Below are 13,092 nucleotides of genomic sequence, written 5' to 3'. Positions count from 1 at the left end.
ATACACTAAGGAAAAGGAGATTATCAGGTAAGTAATCTCAACATTTCCTAGCGTGCAGCAGATGGACTCAGAACAAGTGGGATGTACAAAAGCTACTCCCGAACTGGGCGGGAGGCTGCCTGAGGACCGTGTAGGACTGCCCTCGCAAATGCTGTGTCCTCCCTGGCCTGGACATCCAGACAATAAAACCTGGAGAAGGTATGGAGGGAGGACCTTGTCGCCGCTTTACATATTTCTGCGGGCGACAGCATCCTAGATTCTGCCCAAGATGCTGCTTGGGCTCTGGTAGAATGAGCCTTGACTTGTAGAGGTGGTGACTTCCCGGCCTCTACGTAGGCCGCTCTGATAACTTCTTTAATCCAGTGGGCGATGGTTGGCCGTGAGGCCGCTTCCCCTTGTTTCTTCCCGCTGTGAAGGACGAACAGATGGTCCGTCTTTCGTACTGCTTCTGTCATTTCCAGATATCTGGGCAGCAATCTGCCGATGTCGAGATGGCGTAGCAAACGCCCTTCTTCTGATTTCTTCAAACCCGCCGTGGTTGGCAAGGATATGGTTTGGTTTAGGTGAAATTGTGAGACTACTTTAGGCAAGAAGGAGGGAACTGTGCGAAGATGGATAGCCTCTGGAGTGATTCTGAGAAAGGGATCACGGCAGGACAGCGCTTGTAGTTCCGAAATGAGACGTGCTGAACACACAGCCAGCAAGAACACCATCTTCAAAGTTAAAGAACAGAGAGACAGGCCCCGAAGGGGTCTGAAGGTGGATCCCGCGAGGAAATCCAAAACTATGTTGAGGTTCCACAGGGGCACTGGCCACTTCAGTGGCGGACGAATGTGCTTGACTCCTTTCAGGAAGCGGGAAACATCTGGGTGCGTGGCAATAGTCTTGCCATCCCTCCGGGGACCGTAGCAAGACAGCGCAGCCACCTGAACCTTGATGGAGCTGAGGGAGAGACCCTTCTGAAGCCCATCCTGCAGGAAATCCAAAACAATAGGGATTGTGGTCGCATGTGGATTGGTGCCATGAGTGTCGCACCAGGCTTCAAATACTCTCCAGATCCTTACGTAGGTGAGGGATGTGGAAAACTTGCGAGCTCGGAGGAGTGTATCTATCACTGGCTCCGAGTAACCTCTTTTCTTCAGTCTAGCCCTCTCAATGGCCAGACCGTAAGAGAGAATTGAGCTGGATCCTCGTGGAGGATGGGACCCTGACGTAGCAGGTCCCTGAGAAGAGGCAGGGGAAGGGGCTCCCCTGCCAGTAGTCTTCTCATGTCCGCGTACCAGGGTCTTCTTGGCCAGTCTGGTGCCACTAGAAGAACTAGGCTCTTATGCTTCTGAATCTTGTGTATAAGGGCGCCCAGCAGGGGCCATGGAGGAAAAGCGTATAGCAGGGTCCCTGGAGGCCATGGCTGAACCAGGGTGTCGATCCCGTGAGAGAACGGATCTCGCTTGCGGCTGAAGTATCTGGGTACTTGAGCATTGAACCTGTCCGCTAGTAGGTCCATGTCCGGAATCCCCCACTGATCCACAATCATCTGGAAGGCTGTGGGGGACAGCTGCCATTCTCCCGGATTTAGGCTTTCCCTGCTGAGGAAGTCTGCTGCGGTGTTGTCCCTTCCGGCAATGTGGACGGCGGAGATGTCCTGGAGATTCGCCTCTGCCCAAGCCATCAGCGGGGCTATCTCTAGGGACACCTGTTGGCTTCTGGTTCCGCCCTGACGGTTGATGTATGCCACCGTGGTGGCGTTGTCGGACATCACTCTGACTGCTCTGTTCCGCAGTCCATGAGCAAATCGCAGACAGGCTAACTGGTCTGCCCGTGCTTCTAGACGGTTGATGTTCCACCCCGACTCTTCTCTGTTCCACCGCCCTTGGGCGGTGAGTTCTTCGCAGTGTGCTCCCCATCCGCTCAGGCTGGCATCTGTGGTGAGCAGAATCCACGTTGGGGGAGGACATCTTCGACCCCCTGCTCGTGTGGTTGGACTGCAACCACCACCGTAGCTGGGTCCGCACTCTGGCTGGTAGAGGTAGATGCACGGAGTAATTCCGGAAGCGGGGGCTCCATCGGGAGAGGAGGGAGCGTTGTATTGGAAAACACGCTCAGCGAGCGTGCAGGCTCTCCAAACTGCTTTGGAGACGGAAATTACTGAGTTGCTTCACTTCCTGTGGGGGTATATGTACCCGTGCTGACGTCAGATCCGTCTCCAACTGCTAGCACGAGCACACTATACCCACTTGTTCTGAGTCCATCTGCTACACGCTAGGAAATAAGCCCTTGCTATAGTTACACAATGTTAGATTCTACCTTAGGAGTTACCACCCAGGAATGTTAGGAATTATTAAGAAGGGAATGGTTAATAAAACGTAAAAATGTCATAATGCCTCTATATCGCTCCATGGTGAGACCACACCTTGAATACTGTGTGTACAATTCTGATCGCCGCATCTCAAAAAAGATATAGTTGCAATGGAGAAGGTACGAAGAAGGGCAACCAAAATAAAAAAGGGGATGGAATAACTCCCTATGAGGAAAGGCTGAAGAGGTTAGGGCTGTTCAGCTTGGAGAAGAGACGGCTGAGGGGGGATATGATAGAGGTCTTTAAGATCATGAGAGGTCTTGAACGAGTAGATGTGACTCGGTTATTTTCACTTTCGAATAATGGAAGGACTAGAGGGCATTCCATGAAGTTAGCAAGTAGCACATTTAAGACTAATCGGAGAAAATTCTTTCACTCAACGCACAATAAAGCTCTGGAATTTGTTGCCAGAGGATGTGGTTAGTGCAGTTAGTGTAGCTGGGTTCAAAAAAGGTTTGGATAAGTTCTTGGAGGAGAAGTCCATTAATGGCTATTAATCAATTATACTTAGGGAATAGCCACTGCTATTAATTGCATCAGTAGCATGGGTTCTTCTTAGTGTTTGGGTAATTGCCAGGTTCTTGTGGCCTGGTTTTGGCCTCTGTTGGAAACAGGATGCTGGGCTTGATGGACCCTTGGTCTGACCCAGCATGGCAATTTCTTATGTTCTTAACTTCGGCCCAGTGTGCTGTGGAAATCAAAAAAGCAAACAATGTTAGGAATTATTAGGAAGGGAATGGCAAATAGAACAGTGGATGATGTCATAATGCCTCTATCACTCCATTGTGAGACTGCATCTTGAATACTGTGTACCAAAAAAAGATATAGTTTAACTGGAGAAAGTGCAGAGAAGGGTGACCAACATAAGGGCCATGGAACAGCTGCCCTATGAGGAAAGGCTAAAGAGGTTAGGGCTGTTCAGTTTGGAGAAGAGACTGGGGGGGGGGGGAATATGCTAGAGGCCTACAAAATCATAAAAGGACTTGAACAAGTTAATGTAAATTGGTTATGTCCCGGCGAGCCTGTAACCCCCTCTCTCTCCTGCAAACCCCCGATGCAAGCGGTTTTGGGTCAACAGCAGGGAACCTCGCCGACCAACTCACAGGAACAACTGATCCCCAGAGAAGCGGTGCAGACTGTATGCCGTCTTCGGTGAGCCTGGGAAGTACGGGCTCCAGGGGAAGTGAGTCTGGAGCGGAGTGTGTGGAGCGAGATGAGGAGGGACCTCTGAACCAAGGCGGTGAAGAAGAAGGGATCTGCGTAACGCTGAAACATCCACTGAGTGTTCTAGATAAGGTAACCTCCGAAGAAATATGGAAAGCTCTAACAGTAATGAATAAAGCTATTGTGGACTTAACAAATGCAGTAAAACTGAGCTTAGAGAAATCTAATGGCTTGGATAAGAGAATCCAGATAATGGAAACTAAAGTTGTGAACCTGGATAAAGAGATTAGTAATATGAAAGAAGTTCAGGTTAACTTCATAAAGTCTGAATCATTTGTGAATGGCAAGTTGGACTTCTTAGAAAACCAGATGCGGAGATATAATTTGAGGATTCTCAACTTCCCGAAAACAAAATGGATGCCTTTAAAGGATTTAATTAAGAGCTATTTTATAAATATCTTGATATATTCTGAGGAAAAATTGCCTATATTGACGAGGGTTTATTATATCCCAGGAAAGAAAGGAGCAGATAGAGCATCACAGGAACAAGAGTCGATGGTTAAAGATAATTCCCCTGACAGATTTTATTGAAAAATCATTTGAAGCTAAGATTGAGGAGCAAGCAACAGTCTGTCTTTTCAACAAATATCTGACAGAGACGAAGTACTGAAGATCCTTTAAAAATCATTCTGCATTATTTTATGGTTTTCAAGTAAGAGTATCACAAAAAGAACTCAAGAGAAAAGAAAAGCTTTTTTGAATTTGAGAAATGAAGCTGTATCTAGGGGGGCTAAGTTTAATTTGAAATACCCATGTCGATGTATATTGGTTTATAATAATAATAGGTATATATTTACTGAGTTAGATCAATTACACACATACCTGGACTCTCACTCCGGTTAGGAACAGAAGGGCAGGCGATTTGAAAGAAAATATCTGCAAATAACCTTGTGTTATCTTATAAGATTGTTAATAATCTTCTTTTCTTTATAACCGCTTTAATATATTGGATCTCCCCATTTGCTTATAATTTGGGAAACAATGTCTAGCAATAATCTAGAATGAATACCTGGAATTTTTTCCTAAAAATTTTTCTCTTATTGTTTCTCCTTTTTCTTATGTAAATGTTTCAATTGTAATTGACAGAAAATTCAATAAATAAAAAATTTAAAAAAAAAAATGGTTATTTACTCTCCCAGATAATAGGACCAGGAGGCACTCCATGAAGTTAGCAAGTAGCTCATTTAAAACAAATCACAAATCAAAGAAAATTCTTTCACTCAGCGTATAGTTCAGCTCTGGAATTCATTGACAAAGGATGTGGTTACAGCAGTTAGTGTAATTGGGTTTAAAAAAGGTTTGGATAAGTTCCTAGAGGATAAATCCATAAACTATTAAATAAGGAATAGTAGCTTTTGATTTATTTAATGTCTGGTTACTTGCCAGGTACTTGTGACTTGGATTAGCCACTGTTGGAAATAGGGTGCTGGGCTTAATGGATCCTCTGTCTGACCCAGTATGACAGATCTTATGTTCTTAATCAAGGTCAGGAAATATTTCTTCATGGAGAGGGGAATGCCCTTCAGAAAGATGTGGTGAAGACGAAAACAGGGAAGGAACTGAAAGGGGCAAGGGGTGAACACTGTGGATCCCTAAAAGCTAGAGGCTTAAAATAAAGAAGGAGTGCATGGGGATAAACTTGCTGGTGTGGCTGTTGTTACCCTTAACAATTAAGTCTTGATGCTGTTCATGCAACTCCATCATTGCTTTCTGCTTCAATGGCAGGGAGAGTCAACGGCAGGGAGAGTCAACGGCAGGGGAAAAGTGGAATTAGATTCAGAAAGCAACAGAGGGCCCCGACATTTAAGGTTTGGGGAAAAAACAAACTTGGGGGTAACTTGCTGATATGGAAGTTACTACCTTTAAATCTCTAAGTCTGACACTTGATGCAGCTCCAACATTGCTCTTGGCTTTCACAGCAACAGTTAATGGAAATTGGATTCAAACAGTATCCAAGGGCCCTGACTTTTACAGTCTGGGAAATTGGTAAGCATGGTGTGACCTGCACATTGCAGCAGGTACCGGCATAAGCTTGCTGGGCAGACTGGGTGGCTCATTTGGTCCTTTTCTGCCGTCATTTCTATGTTTCATATTTTAATGTTTGTTTTTATAAACTGAATAATGCATTTTATGAATTTATTATGGTTCACCACATAGAAATTATGATTTGCAGTATTTTCAATTGATGGATATAAAAGCAACAACTTGGGTCAACCGACCTGACAAGACATCTGCATTGGCTCCTTTGGCCACCTCAATTAAGAGTCTCAGAGGTCTCGTGAAATCTATTGCCGACTACCTGTTCCTGCAGTGCATGCGAGGATTCAAGAGAACATGAGGAGAAAACAGAAACGTATGGGGGATTCCCAGCAGCTGGGAAGTCACCAAATACCTACTCCTCCTTAGGATGCTTGCTCAATTACTAGCTGGAGTAAAGGGAAGCCAGGTTTCAAATGCCAAGAAGAAACAGACTGCGAGTCCTCTGGGGACAGGGACATGGCTACCAAACATGAACGTAACTTGCCTTAAGCCACATGAGCAGTGGTCTTCCTGAAGGAGGGGGTGAGCAGATCTTGCTGCCATGTCTTACCAATCAACTACACCCCAGGGCAATGCCACGGGGACCCTCTGGATCCTAGCAAGTCTCCAGTCTGTTCACAGGTGCCCGGGCTGTGCATTCTTCTTCCAGTAACCCACTCACATACGGACCCGGTGGAGCACACTGTTAGCCCAGGTTTGGATGCGCGTTTTTGATGCGCTACCTTTACCTCTCATACAGTAAGGGGGTAATAGCGCGTCGAAAACACGCGGCCATCCCCCTCGAAACTAATAGCGCCCGCAACATGCAAATGCATGTTGATGGGCCTATTAGACATTCCCGTGCGATACAGAAAGCAAAATGTGCAGCCAAGCCACACATTTTACTTTCAAAAATTAATGCCTGCCCAAAGGCAGGCGCTAATTTCGGCTGGCACCGGGAAAATGTACAGAAAAGCAGAAGAAACTGCTTTTCTGTACACCTTCCGACTTAATATCGTAGTGGAGGCCCCAAAATTTAAAAAAAAAAAAAAAGTTTTTAAATGTGCCCGCAGCCCGTGGTTGGAAGATGGAAACTCAATTATGCCGGCGGCCGTTTTCCAAACCCGGGGCTGTCAGCGGGCTTGAGAACCGATGCTGGAAAAATTGAGCGTCAGCTGTCAAACCCGCGGACAGCCTCCGCTTTTGTCAAAAAAAAAAAAAAAAAAAAAAAAGAGGTGCTAGGGTCCCTAGTGCCTCCTTTTACCGCGGGCCCTCATTTAAATACTCGATCGCGCGCCCGGGAGAGTGGCCTGGGCGCGCCTCGGAGCGCTGGCTGTCCCGCGGGTTTTACTGCATCTGCCCGTTTGTAAGCAAAAAGAACCACCTGCAGACATCCAACATTGCGCCACAATATATTCCCCTTACTACCAAGAATTTGTAATCAGCATCCCTCGACCACCAGGGTACCAAGAGAGGGCTGCGACATGGGCTGTCCTTTCACACAGAGTGGCCCCACTCCAGGGTTAGACTGGGAATAAAATCTCTTCCTATTTATCACAGGCAAAAACCGTTACACTGATAAATAAATCCCAATGCAAGAAATCCTGGTTTGTCCTCTTTCATTCCTTCCTCCCTTCCAAATTAGAAGTAAACCCACCCAAGAGCTGACTGAGCCCCCATGCCTTAAAAAAAAAAAGAGAGCTGAAAAGCGAGAGTATGCAATTCCTAGAGCACACGGTTTCAATGTATGATCGGGCCCCTAGCACCATCTCCCGTCACAAATGGAAGACCCTTCAGCTGGCTCTAGCACAGGACACTCGGCTGTTTTTATTTTCAGCTAGATCCCCTAAAATTGCCTGCTGCAGGTCCTTCTGTCTGAGAGCAGCAGATGCCTGGGGAAGGCTGACGGGAAGCAGAAAATCCCTGGAGACAGAGTGAGGTCACAGCTGTGGAGCAGTGCCAGACGGTAAATAAAAAACTGTTGTAGAGTAATTCCAACACCGCTTACACACTGTGTCCCTTTCTTACGGCACATGCAGTGCAGATTCCCAAGGGTCTAATTCCCCACCGCTCCTTCACAAAAGCTTTCTCCACCCTGCAAAATAGCCTTTCGGCTTGCTACAATTATTGTGCAGCAAACAGCAACACGATGCTTTTTCTGTTTTTTTTTAAAGCTGTTTCATTCTTCATGCTGAAGTGACTCGATTCCTTCACACACGTAGACAGACCACCGATTCCACATTCACTCCACTCCAATATATCACGGTCCCAACAGGAGCCCTGAACTGCCATCTGAGACATTTAAAAAGAAAATCTGGGGCACTGGTGAAAAAAAAGTGGACTAAAATGCAAACACCGTCCTGGAGACAGCAAAAACCATGTAAACTGTAATCCACTCCACGAGGAATATTGCTTTCCAACAGCAGAACGGAGCTGAAGGAATCTAATCAAGACCGGAATTACTACTCAACCTTGCTAGATATTTTTGCTGTTTCCTCAGAACTTCACCGCGTTAAACGAGCGTCCCGCCAAGATTAGCCTGGCAAACATTAGCCAAGTCATCACAAAACAAAAGTCATGAAAGCCTTTCCCGAACTAAACTGAACCTATTCCATTATTAAATAGTCGCTCAGACTTTGCCTTAATCATGGTAATTAACATCCCTACCTCATAAGGGCAATTCATTAATGCTTCAAGCACATTGTCTGACATATATACTCTCTCTATTTAAACCCCTGCTTCTTTTTCTATGCTCCAAGTTGTATTACTCCCTTGTTTTATTGTAACTGCATTCCTTAGCCTTTCTCTTGTTTAATGTGTTAATGTTTTATCATTACTATTATCATTATTTATTACTATTATTAGGATCAATGTTATTTTTTACCTTTTTGTTCCCTGTCCACTTGTTAAATGTAAACCGGCATGATGCGATATTTATCGCGAATGCCGGTATAGAATAAAATAAATAAACCGCAACCCCACAGACTGATGTAGCAAGAACCTTTACTCCTAGGGCAATTCTGCACACAACAAATAAAAAGTCTGCATACATTTGTCAAAACAAGACAATATAAATCACTGAATGAAGAATGCAATACGGAGGACACATTTTTTTTAAAGGCTTCAAAATTGTATGAATTGCCCCAGTAGCTCCTCCCTCTAGGTTCCAATCCTCCCAGAAGCCCACACTCCCTACCTTTCACCAGTTCTCCCACCAACCCAGGCTCAAGCCCAGCCTTCTCTTTACCCACCGTGCTAAACCTCCAGATCTCTCCCTCACCTCTCATTCAGACCCCACGCCTCCTGGCTGAATATCCACTTTCTCCCTCAGCCCTCCCATACCCAGTTCTCCCTCCACATTGTCTCCTCCCCGGCCCCCAATCTGGCTCACCCACCTATCTTCTGTTTTTAATGTTAGGGGGTATTACCCCTTTACGCTTCCCAGCCACAATGTCACCAGTGCCCAGAGAGATCCCAGGACAATTAAAGAACACCCCACCCCGGAAGTTCAGCTGCCTGAGCGGTTGTGTGGCTGCATGGGAGAGGGAACCAGCTGCCCGTGCATGCAGGAGCAGGCTGCAGTGTCTGGGAATCAAGCAAGGCCGGGGAAAACACAAAATCAGGCTGAGTGGCAGTAAGAGGGGGGAAGTAACAGCCTCCTTTCTCTTCAGATGAACCCAGAGCTAATTCTTCACCTCCTTCCTTTTCTGGCCCAGGCTAGCGGCTGCTCCTAAGGCAGAGTCTGCGCACGGACTTGTGCACAATTCCCTCAGGAGTACATCTTACCTCACAAGAGGTCCTTACACTTGCTTTTCAGAAATAGCACAGCTTTAACTCAGAGCATTACATTCCTGCTACACATGGAAGGGAAAATCATTTCCACAGATAAAACTGTGCAAGAGCTTGTGCAAAAAGTGCTATGGAAACTCACCCTAAGGATCAAGCAAGCCCAGTTTACCCCACTATTCTCTGCTACATAAAGCAGACCCCAGACCTCACGCCACAAAGTGATTTGTGACACCGATCAGAAACATGGGGGGGGGGATCCCAGAACCTAACGGGAATTAAAGGGATCAATTAGAAAACTGCTCTCCTCATTTCTGGAATCTAACCCCAAGCTTTTACAACCTGGGTGCACAGCGCTTTGCCAGAAGCAGGGGCCAAAGAATCCCGACAGGACAACAGCCACAGCAAAGGATCCTGCCATGTCTCCAGCAGAATCAAGTCACCCCACTGTGGCCCCCGCCAGACGTCTGTACAGGTAAGGGCACTGCATGGCACACCTGGCTTGCTCTGGGTATTCCCAAAAAGGCTTCCACTCGGATTGCTGGTTCCGAAAGCAGATGCTCCAAAGCTCCCGGCGGTCGTGGTACCAAAGGCAGTGCCTGTAAAACAAGAAAAGAAAAAAAACACACACATGGGAAAGTGACATTTTGCTAACTGGAAACAAACTCCTCTTAGGGCTCCATTCACTCAAGGCTTTTCTGCCAGTTTGTCTGTCTAGCAGAAGGTGGTTAGTGACTCGTTCTAATCCACAACAAAACGTATTTCCATCAAAATCGGGCCAGAAGCTGGGATATCTTCCCTTCAGCACCCGTGAGAAAAATCAGACAATACATAAATGACAGCACGGACTGTATGGTTATTTTACAGGACTTATCAATCACTATTCCAGAGATTTACAAGTAGTATCAAAATTTAAATTATATAAAATCCTATAATACAATGCAAAATATAAATTCAACTTATATTTTTATTTTATTGTATTAGATTTTACCACCACATCATAAGAACATAACACTCCTGCTGCTAAACACTGCTACTTCCTCCAAAATATTTGTGGATGCTAACACACAGAATTAAAAGCAGTTCAAAATCCTAGTCAAACACAAAATACATACATTCCTTGGGGAAAGAGCCAGCATGCATGGCAGAACAAAACAGCACTTTACGCAGTTTTCTAAGATCAGTACGATTTGGGCTCACCTGCTCTTGGCTCTCCTGGATCCCTGCTCTATCTTGGCTCATGCTCATTACTACTGCTCCTTTTAAGGCAGGGCTTCCCAATCCTGTCCTGAGGACCCCACAGCCCGTCGGGTTTTCAGGATACCCACAATGAGTATGCATGAGATAGATCTGCATACCATGGAGAGTCAGTATATGCACATGCATCTCATGCATACTCATTGTGGGTATCCTGAAAACCCGACGGGCTGGGGGGTCCCCAGGACAGGATTGGGAAGCCCTGTTTTAAGGTAAGCATGCAGCCAGACAGCTATGTATTTATTTATAACTCGCATTTATAAACCCAGTCGTACAATAAAACACAAATAAAAAAAATACATAACATGCCATACTGGGTCAGACCAAGGGTCCATCAAGCCCAGCATCCTGTTTCCAACAGTGGCCAATCCAGGCCATAAGAACCTGGCAAGTACCCAAAAACTAAGTCTATTCCATGTAACCATTGCTAATGGCAGTGGCTATTCTCTAAGTGAACTTAATAGCAGGTAATGGATTTCTCCTCCAAGAACTTATCCAAACCTTTTTTAAACACAGCTACACTAACTGCACTAACCACATCCTCTGGCAACAAATTCCAGAGTTTAATTGTGCATTGAGTGAAAAAGAACTTTCTCCGATTAGTTTTAAATGTGCCCCATGCTAACTTCATGGAGTGCCCCCTAGTCTTTCTATTATCTGAAAGAGTAAATAACAGATTCACATCTACCCGTTCTAGACCTCTCATGAGGTCTAGAATAAGTAAAAAAAAATACAACTATAAAAAAAAAAAACCCAGCCCTAGATAACTGGCATCTTAATCCCCAATGACAAAAACTAAAACTGAAAGCCCAGTGTGACTGAAAAGGCAAACCTGTATCGCTCCATGGTGAGACCGCACCTTGAATACTGTGTACAATTCTGGTCACCGCATCTCAAAAAAGATATAGTTGCGATGGAGAAGGTACAGAGAAGGGCAACCAAAATAAGGGGAATGGAACAGCTCCCCTATGAGGAAAAACTAAAGAGGTTAGGACTTTTCAGCTTGGAGAAGAGACGGCTGAGGGGGGATATGATAGAGGTGTTTAAAATCATGAGAGGTCTAGAACGGGTAGATGTAAATCAGTTATTTACTCTTTTGGTTAATAGAAGGACTAGGGGGCACTCCATGAAGTTAGCATGGGGCACATTTAAAACTAATCGGAGAAAGTTCTCTCTCACTCAATGCACAATTAAGTTCTGGAATTTGTTGCCAGAGGATGTGGTTAGTGCAGTTAGTATAGCTGGGTTTAAAAAAGGATTGGATAAGTTCTTGGAGGAGAAGTCCATTACCTGCTATTAATTAAGTTGACTTAGAAATTAGCCACTGCTATTACTAACATCAGAAGCATGGGATCTTCTTAGTGTTTGGGTAATTGCCAGGTTCTTATGGCCTGGCTTTGGCCACTGTTGGCAATAGGATGCTGGGCTTGATGGACCCTTGGTCTGACCCAGTATGGCATGTTCTTATTGTTAAGAATGACACAAGGAAAAGATACGTATTCTGTGTGAACAGAAATTGCATAAATAGTAAACATCCCACACCAAAACAGCAATTTCCAGCACTTAAACAGTAACCACCTTACCTAAGAAAAGGCAACACTGAAATATTACACCAGGCCTTAAGACACCAATACATCTCCTATTAGGAAAACGGACCAAGCCAGGCTGCTATAGAGCCCTACACAGAAACTACACGCCAGCAGAAAACCTCACCTAAATCACATGTGCTGACCCTCACCTAACATAGAATAAAGAGACCAAAATGCATAACTAGAAGCATGCAGACAAAACTGAATTGGAAACCGCAACAAGCCAGAGTCTCTGTATGCAGTGCAACAAAGGAAAAAAGAAACATCACCCATCCTTATAAAACAAATCAAGAAATATAAAATCAGTAGCAGTAAAACCATACTAACAAAAAGAACAGATTTCAAAATAGCTGATGAATGGAATATCCAATAATTAAAAACAAAAAATTTCTAGATACCAAAAAAATTTCAAAATAGCAGACACAGACCCAGTAATGAAAAAATAATAAGAATAGAAAAAATAAGGATAGAAAAAAATGTTTTGCTCTGCATACTTGGGAACGTTTGATATCCAGGTGTCCTGAGATTGTTCTGAATTAGCAGGAGGGGTGGTTTGCTTGCAACTTTCTCCTCTCTGTCACATACCAGCGCTCTCTCTCACACTGGCTCTCAATTACACACCTGTACACACATGCTCTCAGTCACTCACATATACACATGCTTTTTCTCTCTCACTTATATAGGCTCTTAATTACACATTTACACACATGCTGTCTTTCCACGCTTACACACAGGCTCTCAATCACACAGATACATGCTGTCTCACAGACTCATTCACATGCTTACAACATGCTCTCATACACACAGGCTCTCACATACTCACGTGCTCCCTCACCTAAACCAGCTCTCACACCCAGACAA

The 13,092-nt window shown here is 44.9% G+C and overlaps 1 protein-coding gene across 5 annotated transcripts in view; it reads right to left on the bottom strand.

Annotated features, from left to right (window-relative positions):
- The window catches only part of NUP98 (nucleoporin 98), a 435,464-nt gene that overhangs the window by 288,992 nt on the left and 133,380 nt on the right, over positions 1–13,092 (bottom strand). For all 5 annotated transcript variants that reach the window (XM_029601961.1, XM_029601960.1, XM_029601962.1 and 2 more), the window contains exon 3: positions 9,883–9,984. In XM_029601961.1, coding sequence (XP_029457821.1) covers positions 9,883–9,984 — 102 coding nt within the window. The remainder of the gene's footprint in view (positions 1–9,882; positions 9,985–13,092) is intronic.

Source organism: Rhinatrema bivittatum, chromosome 5, assembly GCF_901001135.1.
Source record: "Rhinatrema bivittatum chromosome 5, aRhiBiv1.1, whole genome shotgun sequence".
Taxonomy (NCBI): Eukaryota; Metazoa; Chordata; class Amphibia; order Gymnophiona; family Rhinatrematidae; genus Rhinatrema; species Rhinatrema bivittatum.
This window is presented reverse-complemented; position numbering and strand designations above follow the sequence as displayed.